We start from the raw sequence: 20189 nt of genomic DNA on the forward strand, positions 1-20189 counted from the left end.
ATATAAAAATATAAATTATAAATAAAACTTATTATATAAATAGTAGTAAAACATAATAATGATATGAATTTGGTATTGCTGTATGCATAATGATCCGCAGAACGGATTTAACATGTCAGTAGAGATGAGCGAACCTGGAGCATGCTCGAGTCGATCCGAACCCGAACTTTCGGCATTTGATTAGCGGTGGCGGCTGAACTTGGATAAAGCCCTAAGGCTATGTGGAAAACATGAATATAGTCATTGGCTGTATCCATGTTTTCCAGACAACCTTAGAGCTTTATCCAAGTTCAGCAGCCCCAGCTAATCAAATACCGAACGTTCGGGTTCGGATCGACTTGAAATTAGGTGTTTTTGGTCTTACTACGGTAAAATGATAGCAGCCACTACCTAGAAGAATAAAAACCACATAAGTTTAAGTCGAGAAGGAAAAATAACAATTATAGAGGAGCCGGCTATTGCTCCTGTGATATACCGTGAAATCCAGCATCAAAAACCTAATTATTAGTAATTTTATGTAATAATAGCAAAAAAAAATCTAAAAATAACTCCCATCAAGGTGAAAATTCCCTCATGGGAAACTTCCCCTAGGTGACCGCCTCCTCCTTCCCGCCAAAACCCTCCCCAACCGCCAACCCCTTCAAACCGCAGCAACCGCCTTAGCAACCAATCACAAAGCCCCGCCGGTTTTACGTCATTCAGGCCTCCTACAGTAGTGGGGGCGGTGCCTGTACCACGTGTTACCATTGCTCCAATCAACTGCCCAGACGTCTTTGCCCATAACAAAAAGTGAGAAGTGTGTGCGGAAGTCGTGCTACGTAATGATGTCATTACGTCAGGTAAGGCGGGCTCCGGCCTTGGGAGCTCCGGGATCCTGATTTGTGGCGATTTTCCCGCCAGAGCGGCTGCGGATGTGCAGAGGCGGCGGACACCCCCGGAGGCGGCAGGTACATGTTGTTCCGTCATGGTTGTCGGCTCTGCGGCCGCTGTGTGTGTCTTGTGCCCTCAGTCCGCCCACACTCATAGTGCGTTTTTGAAGTGCGCGCAACTGGCTGAGAGCAATGGCGGCGCCCGTCGTCCTCTCGCGGTGTGCCGTGGTTTCCCGGTTGTTTAGTGACGGAGGAGCCGGACCCGTGTCTCTTATTCCCCTGTTAGATGTCTACATCCTCGGGCTGTAACCAGTGGCGCCTCAGGTGTGAGAGAAACTACAACTCCCATCATGCCTCGGGGCCAGGGCGCGCGGGAGTTTGTACCTGCAGCACAGATGCGCGCGGCTCCCTGGGGGTCTCCAGCCTGCTAGTGAGGGGCGGTGGGCTCCCCAGGTACCGCATTGTGTGTGAACGGAGCCAGAGAGAAACCTTACAGTGTATAATAAACCAAAAAGGTGAAAAAGATGATGGGATACACAACTCAGGATAGTGTATCACATGTGGTCATCTTAGATACACAGACTCAAGTGCACATGAAAGGCTTAGATACAGCAGCTAGTATCGCACATACAGTGTGTATCACATGATGTGCTTCATTCAGCAGCAGCACCCAGTATCACACATGGTAGACTTAGATACACTGCCTCACAAGACTATTACTTTAGATTGACCAGCAGAGTATCTGGCTTAGATACAGTGATTCGGCACAGTATCAGAGTTGGGTACAGTAAGTTATTGGAAGTATCTGCTCTGCAGACGGGATCACATGTCATTGGCGGCTCAGTTGACAAACATGATTGGTGAATCTGTCGGTATATATTCGTATATGTGTGTGTGTATATATATATATATATATATATATATATATATATATATATATATATATATATATATATATATATATATATTATATAATGACACAGGTGTCACACTTTCCACCCTCCAGCTGTTGCAGAACTACAAATCCCATCATGCCTGGACAGCCAAATCTAAAGCCGTGGATCTCCAGAAGTGATGGGTTTGTAGTTTTGCAGTTGGAGGGTCTCAGTTTCTCATCTCTGTTATAAAGTGATGAATGCATAGTGTAAAAAAATAATATACAGTGGTACCTTGGTTTAAGGGTATATTCACACGGGCGGGCTCGCAGCGAGATTCTCGCTGCGAGCCCGGCAGGTCCTGTCAGTTCCCATAAACTACATACTTGCTGCGGTCTGAACGACCGCAGCGAGTATGTAATTATACCGCGCTTAACCCCTTCTACTCCCGCCGGCTCCCCCGCTGTAAGCAGCATACATTACCTGTCCTTGCTGCACGGGTCCGGCGTCCTGCTCTCCCGCCCGGCCAATCAGTGGCTGCGGCTGGGCAACACACTAATTGGCCGGACGGGAGAGCAGGACGCCGGACCCGTGCAGCGAGGACAGGTAATGTATGCATACAGCGGGGGAGCCGGCGGGGGCAGAAGGGGTTAAGGGCGGTATAATTACATACTCGCTGCGGTCGGTTAGACCGCAGCAAGTATGTAGTTTATGGGAACTGACAGGACCTGCCGGGCTCGCAGCGAGAATCTCGCTGCGAGCCCGCCCGTGTGAATATACCCTTAGAGTAACTTGGTTTAAGAGCTCACATTTTTTTAAAATTGTGACTTGGTTTAAGAGCATTGCTTTGGTTTAAGAGCTCCCTGTACTGGGTGGGAGCGCGAGTGGGGGAGGGGCATAGTCTGCATAGTGGGGTCTACAGCACTGTACTCTGACCCAGGAAGTCACCCTCACTTTCCAAATCATAGCAGATCCACTTCAGACTGGGGCTTACATCAGGGGACAGGACTGTGGAGGAAATCTCTCCATAGCTGTAACCCCTCTCTCCCCAGACAGTGAGTGCTGCATGTATGTGCCCACATCTGCCCTGCTCATTCCTTCATGCTCCCTGCAGTCTCTGTCCGCCCTTGTTTCCCATCCTCTCCATTACTGTACAGTAACTTATAATATCACGTATTCTGCTGTTTCTGAATGTTTGTTTCATCTGCTTTACATGTTGTTCAGAATAATAAATCATTATTTTTTGTGTACGGAACCAATTGTCTGCATTTCTGATTTCCTATGGGAAAATGTGCTTAGGTTTAAGAGTTGATTTGGATTACAAGCGCGGTCCTGGAACAAATTATGCTCGTAATCCAAGGCACCGCTGTATGTGTGTGTGTATATATATATATCTCTAGTCCAGGGATGGAGAACCTTCGGCCCTCAAGCTGTTGCAAAATTACAATTCCCATCATGCCTGGACAGGATGATAAAGATTCCCTATCCCATCACCACCAGAGGGCTGAGATACAACCACTTAGTATGACAAGACTTTCATTGACCACATTATAGGTCAGTTGTGGGCATGCTCAGTGACAGATCACAGCTGCATCTCTCGGAGAACATACACGATTCACATAACCTATTGCAATATGACAGAGACCAGAAAAGTGAGTAGTGATAGAGACAGGTCGGGGTTACACATCTGTAGATGTCACTGAGGCCTGTACGTTCTCCTGAACCCTCCGGTATCAGTCTCCTGTTTTCTTCAGTGCATAGATGATGTATGGAGTGATACTATACATGCTTCTCCATTTACATTGCTAGTCGGGGTATTTAGGTTGGGGAAATAGAGTACCAGGATCTTGTTGTGAACATGTGTTGCATATATAACTGTCACTCCAGAATACACCTTTAGGGTGCGTTCACACCTACAGGATCCGCTGCGGATTTTCATGCTGCGAGCTTGCAGCGAAATCAGCTGCGGATCCTGTACTGTGAAGCTCAATGGGTCCTATACACATAGCGGATCCGCAGCCTGCATGGGATCCGGTCCCCTTAAACCCCTGCACCGCCCGATCGCCGCCGCCCCTCCCCCCCTGCACGCTCTATCGCAGCCGCAGCCCTGAGCATACATCACCTGCTCGGCCCGTGGCTGTGTGATGCTCCCGGCTCCCCTGCACAGGAGCGTCGCACAGCCACGGCCCGATCAGGTGATGTATGCTCGGGGCCGGGGATGTAAACTGCGGGTGGCCGGCGCAGGGGTTAAAGGGGCCGGGTCCCATGCAGGCGGCTGATGCGCTGCCTGTATGGGACCCATTGAGCTTCACAGTACAGGATCCGCAGCTGATTTCGCTGCGGATCCTGTAGGTGTGAACTCACCCTTAAAGTGTACCTGTCATCATACAAACTTTTAACATGTCATAGAGATACCGTACCGATTGTGAGAATGAATGGGGAAAGGACTGTGCTGTGTCCATAAAGAGGAGCTAGACTCATAACATGACACAGAGCCTGGAGAGGACAGTTGTCATTGCGGTCCTCTCCTGGCTCATTCTCCTGATCGGTGCGGGTCTGAACACCCAGATCGATCAAAACTTTTGACATCATAAGTTTTTTATGATGACAGGTACACTTAAAATTGGTAATAAATCCTCCATAAAACATGTAACCTCTATATGAGGATATTGTGTGAGACACCAGAGAATGTTCCACCATGTCTATAGATATCTGTAGAAATACCCCCTGAACAAGAAGCTGGTCACAAATTGTAACCCCCCCCCCCCCCCCCCCATAGCTGCTGTGCAGAAATGACAAATCTGCAGTACACGTCTTGATGAGGTAATGATGAGGTTTTTTTATCTCGATAGGTGACGTGTCTCATGGTACCTACACTGGCTCTTCCATAGAAGCTGGATCTGGTGGAGACCACAACAGGAAAATGCCGGGGGTCACTCAGTGTGAAAGTCAAACAGTATTGGCCAAGGCCAGCCCCACCAGAAAGAACCGCCTGTCCCTGCGCTTCTTCCAGAAGAAGGAGACAAAAAGAGCTTTGGACTTCGCCGAAACACCTCAACCTGAAGAGCAGAATGTGGAGGAGAAGGAGGCAGAAACGTAAGGACCAGATCAGTTTTTCCCTATGACAGCAGCCATGTAGAATGCCTGCACCTCCTGTCAGGGTCCGAATAAACTACCTCATTCTACTGTGGGGGACGGCAGTGTGTGATAATACTTACAGGGATGCGCTAGCTCTGCGTCTAGTTATCCCAATAGGCTCTGCATGTCATTACAATAAGAAGTGGTTTCTGGGTATCTTATATTAGGATACTGTACTCTGTATAGCACTCACTCTGGCTGTATAGATGAGTATACTCGGAGCCGTGCTTGGAATGGTTGTGTGTATGTTATACTGGGGGAGTCGGGCACTCTGGATGTGTATATGTAATAATACTGGCAGAGAAAGGGTTAGTATTCAGGTAGCATTAGGCCCCGTTCCCACTGAGCAAAGCTAGCGGAATTCCGCGACGGAATTGTCCGCCACGGAATGCCTTTAGCCTCCCGCTCATAATGGGAATCTATGAGAGGCGCGCGCTCCTGCTCTGTACCCGCTGAAGAATGAACATGTTCATTCTTCAGCGCGTACAGAGCAGGAGCGCGCGCCTCCCATAGATTCCCATTATGAGTGGGAGGCTAACGGCATTCCGCGGCGGACAATTCCATCGCGGAATTCCGCTAGCTTTGCTCAGTGGGAACGGGGCCTTATTTTTATCTTTTTACCCTCTTAAACTGCCAGTGATTTACCAGCGCCTCGACTTTCCCAGGTATGTGCTGTGAAGCAAGGTGTATTCCCAAAGATTTGCAATGCAGCGATGAAGCCAGACAGAGTACATCTTGCTTCTCTGCACATTCTCAGGAGCTTTAGAGAAGGTTGTCAGATCGGTCAAGAATCAGAATAGCAGCACCACCCCATGACTTTTCAGCATGTCAGTACTGTCCCCCAGGACTCGTGATCCGTAACTTGCAATACAGTGTGTGCTGTATTTACACATAATAGAGCAGTATAGGGCTTCTATAACACCATGGTGGCAGCACCTGACCTGTTACCTTTAAATTGAAGCTGTCATCTATATGAAGCCGGAAAGGGGGTACAGATGCAAGCCACTGCCCACTGTACATTAATAAAACCCTTTACATGTGCATATGTTAGGCTGGGTTTACATTGATCCGGCGGCAGTAAAAAAAAAAAAAAGGGGGGGGGGGGGCTTGAGGGAATTGCGTCTTTGAACTGATCCCATGCATTTCAATGGGACAGTTAAAAGCATCCAGAGTAGTAATGGTACCTCCGGATCGCAGGACAGGCCGTACCTCAGAACGTATCTTGCATCGTTCTTCTGTACACCCTGCCTGACGATCTGGCGTCACATCCATTAAAGGTAAGGGAGAGCCAGCGGCGTGTACAGATGAATGCATTATGTATCGTCTGCTTTTGCCTCTGGAACTCCAAGAAGGAGATAAGAGGAGGTAGCTCAGCACCCTATAGTAGGTGGGCCGCTCTGGTGCTGCCTCCTATAGTAGCTTACCATAGATGGCCCCCTGTGAGTTGCACCCCTCTAGTTAATGGCCCCCTGTGCTGCTGCCCCCGTGTGTACTCCTGCTATAGTAGTGCCCCTTTTTGAATTGCTTTATGTATAGAAGATGATTAAAATGAATATAGAATAGAGAAGAAAACTAATTGGGTTTTGGTGAAAAAAGGGTAGAAAACCTGATGACAACTGATTGTTTTTTGCTTGTGGTTTCTGACAAAACTGAAAAGGATGCAACTGATGAATGTAAACTCATCCTTGGATGTCGTCTTCTGTGTGTCAGATGATATATATATTTTTTTTGTCTCTTGCAGCTGTGATCAGGTGGTCCCTGCTGTTCAGTCATCTCCGCCCATCTGCTGTGTGAAGAAGGAAAGCTTGGTCCCCTTTGTAGGGTTCAGCAACCTTGGTAACACCTGCTACCTTAACAGTATACTTCAGGTACACATGTGCTAATAAAGCTTTACTTTCAGAAATACTATTCTACAAATGACTTTTTTACTCCCCAATTTCTTTTTCCCCATTTCAGGTTTTATGCTACTGTCCTGGGTTTAAGAGCGGTGTGAAACAGCTGAGTGATATCATATCCAAGAAGAAGGAGAAAGATGACAAAGAGAACACTGCAGAAAGTATAGTAAGTAGTCCTTTACTTTGCATTGCCTGTGTGTATATATAAATTTTTTTCTTCATGTAATATTATCATGGGTCTTATTTTATGTTTGTATCCTACAGGACAATGCAAAAGAAGACTTACCTGCAAGCTATGAAGTAATTTGCAACTTGAGCTCATTGATTCATTCCACAGAACACCTACAAGTCAGCTATCTCTTAAATCCGGAGAATTATGATGCAGAACTTGCTGCACAACCCAGAAGACTTCTGAACACTCTGAGGTATGAGCAGTTACTAACCTGTAATGTAGAGTCTTAAAGATTGTTTTCCCACCGCCAACAATTTTTATTTATTTTTTTTACATCAGAGAACTAAATCCCATGTATGAGGGATATCTCCAGCATGACGCACAAGAAGTGTTGCAGTGTATTTTGGGAAACATTCAGGAAGCTTGTCAGAACCTCAAAAAAGAGATGAAAAGCTTACAGATAAATGAACCGGTGGCATCACAAACTGAAAGCAAAGAATCTAATAGTTGTGAAGCTACGAATGGAACTGACGCAGAGGCGGCAAAGAGTGAAAATGGGAAACGAAAAAGCGATAATGAGGTTGGGAATGCAAAGAAAAAAACCAAGCTAACTAAAGAGCCTAAAGAGCCAGGGCCCGTAGAGCAAAGACTCACCAGGTCCAAAAGGAAACCAGTTGTGGAAAAGCAGGATGATAAAGCGGACAGTTGTAAAGTGGGTGCGGACCCTGGTCCCACCAGTCAAACCCAGCACAAGAAATCCAAATTAGGATTGAATTGGTTAAAATCGGGTAAACAGCCGAGTATTTTATCAAAGTTCAGGAGTTTGAGTAAACTGGACAGCGCTCTTAAAAGTTCCTCTGCTGAACCCCAAAACCCCAACATTAAATCAGACCCAGAGCCATCCAAGATCGAGGAGCCAGTAAAGGAGAATGCGGACTGTAAGCCAGAGGTGGCTCGAGACGCCAAGAAATCACAGAACGGTTGGTAATAGTTGTAGCTATAATCTAATGCAAGAGAAAGCGTTAGACAAATATCTGCACTTTTTTTTTTTTTAAGGGGTTATCCAGGAGAATTGCCCCCTTCCCTGTGTCCCCCCTCCCCCGCACATGTACCCGGAAGTGTGTTGCATTATACATTACCTGATCCGTGTCGAGGGCGGCCCGCAATTTTGTGCCAAACATCATCTTCGGACGGACGGCCGAATTCTTGCCGCCGTCCCCCCTCCGCCGCGTCACAACTGTGTTCAGCTGCGATTGGCTGAGCACAGTTATGCTCAGCCAATCGCGGCTGATGATGCGGCGGAGGGGGGACGGCGGCAAGGATTCGTCCGTCCGTAGATGACGTTTGGCACAAAATGGCGGACGGCCCTCGACACGGATCAGGTAATGTATAATGCACCACACTTCCGGGTACACGGGTGGGGGGACACAGGGAAGGGGGCGATTACAGACATAACATACATTACAAAGTTGTATAACTTTGTAATGTCCTGTGAATAATTTTTTAGCGCCGCACTACCCCTTTAAAGGGGCCGGGGTCACATATACGTAGTGAAAATTCCGCTGCGGGTATGTAACCCCATAGACCTTCACTATACCAGGATCTGCAGTAGATCTGGTACGTGTGAAGGCACCCTCAATGCCATCAGAACTCACTGTGCTAGAGCCTTTAACAGAGAGCGGTGATGGCAATGAACTCTTGCTGTGCGGAGGCTGTTGCACTCAACGGTGTATGATGGGCAGCCTCTTCCCTGGGTACTGTATATAAGAATATACAGTATACGAGGGGAGGACCACCCTGCTCTGTATAGCGTGATACACAAAATCCAAAAATCCAGCTGTAATGTGCTAGGCTACTGCAGTTGTAAATGATTTTAAATGGTTGTAAAAGTGATACTCACTTACTATTTGTGTCTGAAAAATACTTTTTGTATTTGCCCTCTATATTGCTATAGAAATTCCTGCTGGTAGGATGTGTCATGAATAGATTTGGTTTTACTTAAAATGAATGTGGATTTTGCAGTTCTGATAGATTATGATTCATGATTATAGAGACAAGTGAATATGAACTGGTGGAGCAATTGTTCCAGGGTCAGCTGGTGTTACGGACAAGATGTCTGGAGTGTGAATGTTTCACTGAGCGGAGAGAAGACTTCCAGGATATCAGTGTTCCTGTGCAGGAAAATGATCCCCCAAGACTAGAAGACTCATCTGATGGTAAGTGTCCTCCCGCCATCACTGCAGCGCAGAATGATCAAAATTAAAGAGGGTATTCAGGCCTAGAAAAACATGCCCCCCCCCCCCCCCCCCCCCAAAAAAAAAAAAAAAAAAAAAAATCAGCACCACTCTTATCATCCGTTCAGATTTTGCAGCTCTGTTCCATTTGAGGTGAATTGTAATATTACACACAACCTGGGGTATAGGGGTAGTGCTGTTTTTGCAAGAAAGTCGTCGTGGTTTTATTTATTTTAGATTTATATTTTGGTATATATAGATTTTGTTCAGAAGTACAGTATAAATTTTCAGTTTGCCACAGTCGCACATCAATTACGGTCCAAAATGTGATTATAGTTATCTGCCTAGGATTATGACCTGTAATTCAGCTTGTTTGCTGGCCATACATGCTCGGTTGCAGCAATAGGATATATAGGAGGGGGATCGGTTTGTCAGTGAAATGGCCAAAGATGGAAACTAGGGTGAGGGAGCATAGTATGAAGTACTCAAGAGTCTCGAGACTTTCCCTCTAGCAGCAAGGTATACAGAAGGAGGAAGACATGCATGATGGGAATCGTAGTCTGTTCCCTTAATGGGTTGCTGCTAAAGCCTTAGTGAGCAACAGTGACAGATTAGGGAAATGTGTTAGGGTCCATTTACACTGAAAGATTATCTGACAGATTGTCTGCCAAAAATTTTAAGCCAAAGCCGGAAACAGATCAGGTCATAAGGGAAAGCCTGAGCATTTACCTCTTTTTCAAATCCATTCCTGGCTTTGGCTTCAAATCATTGGCAGATAATCTTTCTGTGTAAATGGACCCTATTCCACGGAACGAATGTCGTTCGTATTCGGTGGCTACGAACGATAATCGTCCCGTGGAATAGAGTGCAACGATCAGCCGACATCATTCATGTCGGCTGATCGTTGCAGTCGCTTGTTTTTCAACATGTTGAAAAACAAGCGACTGATACAGCAATGATCTGCTGCCGTCGCTCCGTTGAATAGGAACGTCAGCAGCAGACGCTGCTATATCCTATGGGCTGCCCGGACGATCAGTGATCCTCCGAGCAGCCTCCCCGCAGTTCCCAGCCACCCCTCCCGCACTCACCCGCTCGCTGCTGCCGCAACGAATAGCGGCGGCAGCGAGCGGGGAACGAGAAACAAACGAGCGCTGAGAGCGCTCGTTTGCTCCTCTGGACGACCTGTGGAATAGGGGCATTAGGATAAGCGTTCTGAATTTGTCTGAATTCTAGAATTATGCCTTTAACTCTCGGCAACCTCTATCCTTGTCTTTTCAATAAATTGAATTAGGCTTTTTTCACATCTGTGGTGTGGCTTCTGGAATGGAATCCATAATGCCCTGTCATTAGCACAATGGACAACAGCCGTGGTCATCATAAAAATAGTGCTGCATGTATATACCAGAGTCTCCTACTGAGTCTAGTGTGATCACATTTCAATAATACACAATGGTCCTATGTGCGTCCATATGTTGTCAAGGTCTGCAGTTTGTACCTCTTTTCTCTTACAGTTTCACCTGATCCCAGACTGGAAGTAAAAACCTTGAAATGGGCAATATCCCAGTTTGCATCTGTGGAGAGAATAGTTGGAGAAGATAAATACTTCTGTGAGAATTGTCACCATTACACGGAGGCCGAGAGAAGTCTTCTGTTTGATAAGATTCCAGAAATTGTGACTATTCATCTCAAGTGCTTTGCTGCAAACAGCTCAGAGTAAGTCATTGCTTATAGGCGGGAACACTATGGAATGATTTTTGGCAATGAACACTTATGCCACTTGTTGGCTGATCGCATCTTTTGTGTGGTGGTAACATTGCTATAGGTTGCACATCTCCCTGTGTGAACAGTGACACGTATTTAAATTGGCATACAAACTATGCAGTGATCGTTCACGTGATTAATCCTTTGATTCTTTCAGGTAGGACGGGGTGGTCTTTTAGAGTGGAAATGCTAAAGTTCATATTATTAATCTGTGTTATGTCCGTTGCAGGTTTGACTGTTATGGAGGACTTTCTAAGGTTAACACTCCCTTACTAACCCCATTGCAACTGTCCTTGGAGGAGTGGAGCACCAAACAATCGACAGATGTTTATGGGCTCTTTGCTGTGGTCATGCACAGTGGAGTGACTATCAGCAGTGGACACTACACGGCATATGTCAAGCTGAGTGACCTCAACCTCCAGGTGGACCAGCTGAAAGCTCCCACTGACCACCATGAACTAGTGAAGACTGAGCCACTGACAGAAGAGGAAGCCCGGACAGCCGATCAAAACTGTGACTGTGAACTTACTTTTCGGACTGGTGCAAACTTTCCTATGAACGGCAAAGTAGCCAAAAAGAACACGGACACTGTTGGTCTCCTTGGAGGACAGAAGAGTAAACCAGACTTTGAACAGCTGCCTACACCAAAAACTCCAAAAGCAGACAAGGTGCAGAGCACCCTCTCAGAGGAGAAAGGATTAGCAAGTACCGGCCTCAATGGTGATCTCTATGTGGAAAATGACCAAAAACTGCAGGCTGCTCCAGAGAGACTCAGTTGTAACAAATCTGCGTTGTACGCACTGCAGAGTCTAAGAGAGTACGAGGGCAAATGGTTGCTCTTTGACGATTCAGAAGTAAAAGTGACTGAAGAACAAGACTTTTTGAGCACAATTTCTCCGAGCACCCAGTCAACATCCACCCCCTACCTGCTGTTTTACAAGAGAAAAGTAGAGTAGATGCCCCAGCCTGCAGCTTGTATTATATGTAAACTTTCTGCCTGCACCGTTGTGTATATATTTGTATTGTGTATATAAGCAGATTTATGTTTTACTGACAGACGACAAGTTACTATCATGAACAGATTGGTCGTAGAATCCTTGTATGTATATACTTTATAGGTTAAATTGTGTACAATTGTTTTTCCACACAGACACATTACGTTTACCAATTTCTCTATATTTGTTTTTTTAATAAAGTTTCCTATTCTATATACTAAAAAAACAAAGAAAATATATTGGTCGAGTACATAGCGAACAGACCATGGCAGCTTTCAACATGGAGGAACCCCGGGTAATATAACTTTATGCAAAGTTATTTAGTTAAATCAGCAATAATGTATAGGCTTCTAAACCCTATTTATTAACAGAAACATGGAACTCTGCGGCAGCCATGACTGGACCACAGAACTAGTCTCAGAATCCTTTCTAAATGTCTTTTTAATAGAAAGTTTCTTAAGAATTTTTGTAATGACGTGTTGTCTGATGTTGTGACCATACACAGGATTTGTAATTGGATAAAGGTTTTTTTCCTTATATTTCCTCATGCTTCTGTTCATGTTGTGACTTATAGTAGAAAAATAACTGTATCTGTACAGAGTAAAGGGGTTCTCTGATATTCTCAAAATTCACCACAGCTCCTGCAGCGGAAGTGCTGTGATGGTGTTGTGTACCTAGAGACAAGCAGTATGTCACCAATTTACAGAATACAATCACAGCTGCATTTGACATGATGTTCTAAATACTTTTACATATTCAGCAGTGTGGTGAGGGGATAACCGAATCACTTTAAGGGTGCCTTCACACACACTGGATCTGCAGCAGATCCGATGGTGCAGATTTGATGCTGTGTTCAGTTCTGTAGATCAAACCAGCTGCGGATCTGCAGCAGAAAATCTGCTGCGATATGGTGTGTGTGTGTGAAGCTACCCTAAAGGGCTTAAGTTGCACAAGTGGGAAATGTTTGCACCAGCTCCTTCTGAGAACTTTTTTTTTTTTTAACTCAGTTTTATTAAAGTGAGTAAAATGGCATATACAAAAAAAAAAAAAGGAATTTATACCAAAGGGTACATCAGAGCAGAAAACTATCCGTTACATGCAGATTCTGACAGAGATCACGCAACTCTCCTCCAGAAAGTTATACAGAGAAGAATACACAGGTCGTTAGCGTTTCACATCCAATAATGTAACAAAGTCATAGCATAAAGTTCTCGGGGAGCGTGAGGAGGAGATGCTTCGGCACTACAGGGTAATCCATTCGGTGGCTAGGAAATTAAAAGAAGAAGAAGAAGAAGAAAAAAAAAAAAAAAAAAAAAAAAGGGGAGGGAGAATTAGGGAGTTTAGCCCAGGTCAGGTAGGTCCTGGGCAGACACCATTGTCCGCGGTGACTGGCACCACATATCCCAGATTTTATTAAATTTGGTAGGGCATTTACGGTGCTTATACACTACTCGCTCATATGTCAGGGTAGTGTTAACTAGTGAAATCCACAACTCGATGGTGGGGGGCTGTTTATCAATCCATTTGAGTGCTATCGCCTTTCTGGCAAGGAACAGCGTTTCTCTAAGGAATATCACCCCATGAGGCGTCCACATCTCCTCACTCAGCCCCAAATAGACACACTGTGGGATCTAAAGGTACTTGTAGGGGGCACATTTCCATGAGGATTTGCACTACCTCTTTCCAGAATAGACGCAATCGGGGGCAATCCCACACCATGTGCCAGAAATCTGCCGGGGCGCAATAGCATTTGGGGCACGATGGGGCAGGGATCCTGCCCATCTTATGTAGTCTCACGGGTGTTAAGTAGCTTTGGTGTATAATATATAGTTGTGTGAGCTTGTTATTGACAGAGGGTGATATGTGCGTATGCGATTCCAGCATGATATCGTATGTTTCATCAGACATGAATGGTATGTGGACCCGCCATCTATCCACAGCAGGGATTGGAGTGTTGGCAGCCTTGTGTCGAATGAGATGTGAGTAAAGTAGGGAGATCAGTCCCCCTGGGCCCTGTGATCTTACCACTCCAATCAACGGATATGCGGACAAAGAGAGTTCTCCCTCTCTGAATTGTGATTGTAATACATGCCGCAATTGCAAGTACCTGTAGAAGCATGAATGCGGTATATCCCTATTCTCCCTCAGTGTGTCAAAAGTCACCACCGTCCCATTTCTATATACGTCAGCCAGACACATTACACCTCTGTCCCTCCAGTAGCGGGCGTCATGGTACTCGAACAGGTGTGCAAGTTCGCTATTGTCCCATAGTGGGGTTTCCTCAGGTGTGTCTGTAAAGGAGCCAATGTCTTTAGCGGCCCTCCAGACCTGTCTCGCCACCTTCATACTAGGCAACAAGTTCCGACTAGCGATCACGTCGGTGTGCAGCACCGACCAGAGAGAGGGTAGTCCCGAATAGTCTAGTATGTGCCATTCAGATAATAACTGGGCATCCGGTGTAACCCAGGGTCCCATGTACTTGAGCTGGCCCGCTAAGTAATACAAATACAGGTCCGGCAATGCCATCCCCGCCTGGTCTTTAGGCCGCTGTAACTTGGCCATCTGTAATTTAGCCCTGGAATCTCCCCATATGAAGCTAATAGTAGCGGAGTTAAGGGTTTTGAAGAACACTTTGGGTACTGGGACAAATATATGCTGCAAAATGTACGAACACTTCGGGAGGGCCACCATTTTAATGAGGTTCATCCGTCCCGCTACAGATAGCGGGAGGGAGCTCCATACTTTAAATTTGTCACGAAAATGGCCGACCAGGGGGGTAACATTGCTGGATATAACATCAGGGGCCGATTTAGTGATGAAGACTCCCAAATACTTAAACTTGTTAGTCACCATCAATCCCTCTACACTGGTGCCTAATAATCTCTGCCTTGACGGGCCAAGATACAGGAGGAACGACTTGGACCAATTCATGCTGAGTCCGGAGTATGTACCGTATGCATTAATAATATGGATAGCTCGGGGCAGAGAAGTGTCCGGGCGGGACAGAAACAACAGTAGGTCGTCCGCGTATAAACCAACCCTATCCTCCCCCCCCGTGTAGGGGATGCCAGTATAAATAGGGTCAGAGCGCAGCAGGGCTGCCAGGGGTTCTATGGCGAGGACAAATAGCAGGGGGGACAGAGGGCAGCCCTGCCTCGTACCACGTCCCAGGGGGAAGGAGGTGGAGGTTAAGCCATTGAGGCCAATTGAGGCGGTCGGATGTTTATATAGCAATGTGGCCCAGGCTATAAAGTTAGGACCAAAATTAAGCCGCCTCAAGACCGCCAACAGAAAGGGCCATTCGATGGAGTCAAAGGCCTTGGCAGCGTCCAGCGCCGCCAAGGCCCAATCCTCACCCTGACCCGCCCCCCTCTGCACCACCAATTGGGCCCATCTGATGTTGTGGGAGGTGTTACGTCCGGGCAAGAACCCTGATTGGTCTGTATGAATAAGGGAAGTTATTACCCTGTTCAAACGATTGGCTAGGATCTTAGTGAGGAGTTTATAGTCCGAGTTTAATAGTGAGATCGGTCTATAAGATCCGCACTCAGTCGGTGGTTTATCAGGCTTCAGAATTAAGACAATGGTTGCTGCATAAAACGAGGCCGGCAGTACACCCCGATCGAAGGAGGAGCGGAGGACCTCCAAAAGTGGAGGCAGTAGGATATCCTTATACTGTGCATAGGCCTCAAGTGGGATCCCGTCCGGTCCCGAAGCCTTGCCTTTGGCCGAATCATGCATTGCTTCCTCCAGCTCCTCCAAAGACAGAGGCAACTCCAACATCGCCTGCAGCTCCTCAGTGAGAGTTGGCAGCGGAATAGTGGCTAAGAACCCGTCTATGTCTGCCTCTGAGCGCTGAAGCCTGGATTGGTAAGTTCCTTGGTAAAATTCTACAAAACGCTGCAAGATGTCTATACTAGAAGTCAATATGGCCCCATTACCCGATTCTATACGGAGTATGGCAGGGGAGGCATTATTTTGGTGGATAAGATGGGCCAGCAGGCTACTGGATTGATTTCCCAGCTCAAAACCCTTCTGTGCATTAAAAAATAGTTTCCTTTTATTCTTCTCATACAGACAATGGAGGTATTGTCTGCCCGCCCGCAGCCATTCGTATTTATGTTGGTCAGTCGGGTCAGATACATACTCCGTCTCTAATCGTTTGCACTCAGCGGCCAAGTCGTCCTCCTGTCTGGCAGATTCTTTTTTAGTGAACGAGATTGAGGATTGTATACAACCTCTCCAGTAAGCCTTAAGGGCATCCCAGAAGGCGCAGTGGGAGTCATAGGGCAGATTATGGTGCAGAAATACATTCAGTTGGTCAGGGATTCTATCATGATCCTTAAATAGAGACAACCAGAAGGGGTGTATCTTGCGAATCCCTCTGTTGATTCGCAGTGGATGTACGTTGAATTCTGCGACTATAGGGGAGTGGTCAGAGATGGCACGGGCCAGGTGAGTAATAGAGGTAAGGATTGTGCACGTCTTAGCATTACCCAATATATAGTCTATGCGGGATAGGGCCTGATGCGTGAGCGTATAACATGTGTATTCTAGCAGGTTTGGGTGGTGTAGTCGCCACAAATCTGTCCAACCCAACTCCTCCACCAGGTGACTAAGGGCGGTCCGGGTCGGCAAAGGATCATCTGGGGGTGTTTCCTGAAACGATCCAACTGTGGGTTCATAATTAGGTTGAGATCGCCCAGACAAATAACAGCGGAGTGGGGATATGCCGCTGCAAATTTGGCCGCCTCATGTAGGATTGACAGTGAGGCTGGGGGAGGGAGGTATAGGCCAATAATTACTACGGGGAAGGTATCGATCCAGGCTTGTACAAATACCCCTCTGCCCTCCGGGTCCTTATAGGTATGACCAACCTCCCATCTGAGGGAACGATGAATGAGCAGCGATACCCCCCTGGAGTAGGAAGTGTGTGTCGAGTGTATAGCCCATTGGATCCATGACCTACGCATATATTTCAGAGTAGAGTTCTGTAGGTGTGTCTCCTGGAGGCATATTATTTGGGGACTAAACTTCTGGATGTGAGAGAAGACTAACGACCTTTTCTGTGAGGTACCCAATCCTCGTACATTATGAGAGAATAATTTGAAAGCCATCTTAAAAGGTATGGAAAAAAAAAAGGGAAAACTAAACCAAAATCTTACAACGTGTAAGAAAAACTCAAAATGTTAACCCTCCAACAAGAGGGAAAGGAATGCGATTGCCTACTCGAGTAGGCCTCCGCAATCAGTTAAGCACGGGGGATAGTCTGTAATCGGATGTAAAGAACAGACTATTCCTATAGTCCCTAGCAGCCAAATAATGTCGGACCACCTAAATATACTGAGGTGGCAACATTCCAGGAGCCAATGCGTCCCCTAGAGTCACACTCAATGCCGGGTACAGCCGGTCAGAACATAAAACACAAAATGGATGTTCTAAGAAAGCGGGTCCTGTACAGACTAGATGTATTGTGGTGTACATAGTTATAGAGCAGAGGTACTTCCCAATCTCGCTCAGGGGTAAACCCCCAAAACTGAATGTGACATGGAACCCATAGTGTGTCCCCCAAGAGGCATGCAGTGTAGTAGTCAGATGTATTGATGCGCCTATAGTCAGGATCCCGATGCGTCTTTTCGGGGCACCCTCAAATCAAAATATAACTAGGTAAGGTGAGGATTATGCAGCGCTCATATATGGAAGCATTTCAAACATACAGTAAGCCCACTATGGAACATACAGTCATACAGTTTAGGGCGTCACCTAATGGTTAACTCAGAGCAGGAAAGGATTAACTAAGACATAAGACATACTGCTGAAATCTAATAACTTAAGCTAGACAGGTACTAGCCGTGCTGTCATTCAAGTAGACCTAAGCTTATGCATATACTCCGTGATACAGTCATATATGAATTCCAGGTGTCTCTTGGTGGCATATTCAGAGCAGGCCAGAACTATGCGCAATATGTAACATCTGACTAGAGGGAGGGGAAATAGAGAGATAGACTGGTCTTAGTCTAAGTACGCTGGAGCACTTGCATACATGGTTTCCAAGCGCCCTCTAGCGGCGCGTGCTGGTGAGTGCAACAGAACCCAGAATGTATAATGCAAACATGAAAGAACAATTGAACCATAGCGGGCGCACTACAGGGTGCATATATATAGGACTATGGCGCCCTTCAAAAGTATCCCAGATAAGCCCAAGCATGGCCTGGGGTGGGACAAACAAACACAAGGAAATTAACAAACAGATATAGGAAGCTCCGCACTTATCAGCCCAGGTACCAGAGGATTCATCCCATCAAGGCTGGGGACAGATAGCGTCTACAAGTCTGTGGTTGCACCATTGTCTTGGTGCAGGTGGAATAGCTCCCGAAATCAAGCCAGGGGTGTAGTGTCCTAGCCAGTAATCAGAAGGGGCAGGCTAACACACCAGGGAAGGGCACACAAAGGGGAATTTCGGGGCAAACAGAAGGAGGGGGGCCTGAAGGAGTTGGCATAGGAGAACTGTGAGGCAGTCAGTGTCACGGGGCGATATACACACATTTTTGGGGTCCCAGGCAGCACAGGGAAAGGGGACAGATGACCTTCAGGGGGATAACTCCCACACATTCCGGGGCTTCCCAAGAGAGTCTCAACAGGGGCATAACAAATGGTCATACTCAACCTACAGTGCTGCACGAGGGCCTCCGGGAGTGATCAGGGACGTGCGGGATGCCCTAGGGTATTCAACCAGTCCTCCACTTCTGCGGGCGAGGTGAAAAAGTGGGTCTTCCCCTCCGAAACGACCCGAAGCTTTGCCGGATACGCCATGGAATATGGCAGCTGCCTCTCTCGGAGCTTTGCCTTTACGCTGAAGAACGTGGCCCGGGTCTTCTGTAGGGAAGCGGAGAAGTCTGGGAACATCATAATGGTGGATCCTTGGAACACAATCTTCCCCTTCCTCCTGGCAGCTCGCAGCGCCGCGTCGCGATCTTTACTACTCAGGAGTCTGATCAGGAAGGGTCTCGGTGGGGTGCCTGGCGGTGGTGGCCGGGCCGGAACCCTATGGGCGCGCTCCACTGCAAACGCCAGGGAGAACTGGGCGTCAGGTAGCAGATCTCGCAGCCACCGCTCAGCGAAGTTGCAGGGGTCGCCGTTCTCCGCTCTCTCTGGAATCCCCAGCACCCGTATATTATTGCGTCGCAGTCGGTTCTCCAAGTCGTCCGCGCGCTGCGACCAGGAATCCACCGCCCGCTCCAAGGTGGATATTTTGGCGGGCATGGGTGCTGTCAGATCTTCAAGTTGCGAGATGTGCCGTTCTCCCTCACGGACTCTGTCTCGCAGTTGGTGCAGGTCCTGTCTCAACAGTCCCACATCAGTACGCACCTCGTCCAGTTTGCCGGTCAGGGAGGTGGTGGAGAGCTGGATTGCCTCAAGGAGCTGGGCCGACACCTGGGCCAGGGTAAGTTCAGGCTCCTCTCGTATAAGTTCGGCGCCATCTTGTGCCGCGCGGTCCTCCACCTCACCCTGTGACGGGATCGGCCGGGCAAATTCTTTAAGCTGGGACTGCCGGGTGACCTTAGTTTTACTCATGGTTGTAGCCAGGCGCAATCTGGGTATGTTTGATGTTGGTGGCCTCTGAATTTCTGCAGGATAATGCCAGTTATTTTAGCTGCAGAGTCGGAGCTCTAGTCAAACACGTCCGAGCATGGCCGCGGCTAGCTCCGCCCCCCCCCTTCTGAGAACTTTAATAAATTGTTTCTCTAAACATTACATAGTTCAATAGTACAAGCACTTATAAGGAACTTTGTAATATATCTTATCAGACAAAAATGCTTCCTTCTGTTATCAAGAACACTTCCTTTCCTGCTAGATCTATTGTACAAAAAAAAAAAAAAATCAGCTCAGCAATGACTTCACTGGTTAACATAATCTGAACCCAGAGTTGTCTATAGAAGGGGAAGCAGATTTGGCAGCTGCTATATAGTATACTTCACATTCCAAAAGCTAGCTTCCATGGGAATATGTGCATTGTATAATCTGTGTAGGTTGAGGTGACACACCTAATAAATCAGTGGACCTGGCACTGGAGATTTCTAAACTTCCACATGCTAATACAGTGGAAATATCCCATGTCAGCAAGTTATATAAAACTTGTAAGCATTCAGTGTGCGCAGAGGATTTGGTGGTCTGTATCTGAAAACCAGAACCCACATTATGGATTAGTATAAGACCAATGGTACAAATGACTCAGATCTCACAAGTAAA

General features: G+C 46.8%; 1 protein-coding gene across 4 annotated transcripts; it reads left to right on the forward strand.

The window, feature by feature from the left end:
• The first annotated feature begins 743 nt into the window (after window positions 1–743).
• Window positions 744–12483, forward strand: USP1 (ubiquitin specific peptidase 1). 4 transcript variants are annotated; one of them, XM_069981350.1, is made up of 9 exons: window positions 744–839; window positions 4597–4840; window positions 6624–6750; window positions 6839–6943; window positions 7042–7202; window positions 7289–7929; window positions 9001–9165; window positions 10695–10896; window positions 11174–12483. In XM_069981350.1, exons 2-9 carry the CDS (start codon window positions 4668–4670, stop codon window positions 11898–11900), a joined length of 2301 nt encoding a protein of 766 aa, XP_069837451.1. In that variant the 5' UTR covers window positions 744–839; window positions 4597–4667; the 3' UTR covers window positions 11901–12483. The 4 variants fall into 4 exon arrangements, with proteins under 4 accessions (XP_069837451.1, XP_069837449.1, XP_069837452.1 ...); XM_069981348.1 differs by lacking the exon at window positions 744–839 and adding an exon at window positions 846–947; XM_069981349.1 differs by lacking the exon at window positions 744–839 and adding an exon at window positions 1109–1193.
• The last annotated feature ends 7706 nt before the right edge of the window (window positions 12484–20189 follow it).

Source organism: Dendropsophus ebraccatus, chromosome 8 (genome assembly GCF_027789765.1).
Source record: "Dendropsophus ebraccatus isolate aDenEbr1 chromosome 8, aDenEbr1.pat, whole genome shotgun sequence".
Classification (NCBI taxonomy): Eukaryota; Metazoa; Chordata; class Amphibia; order Anura; family Hylidae; genus Dendropsophus; species Dendropsophus ebraccatus.

Excerpts from the sequence above, each read along its gene's own strand:
- USP1 (XM_069981350.1), top strand. The coding sequence starts at position 4,668 with ATGCCGGGGGTCACTCAGTGTGAAAGTCAAACAGTATTGGCCAAGGCC. Across the intron at positions 6,944-7,041 it reads AGAACACTGCAGAAAGTATA|GACAATGCAAAAGAAGACTT; the intron begins GTAAGTAGTCCT and ends TGTATCCTACAG. Across the intron at positions 7,203-7,288 it reads AGACTTCTGAACACTCTGAG|AGAACTAAATCCCATGTATG; the intron begins GTATGAGCAGTT and ends TTTTTACATCAG.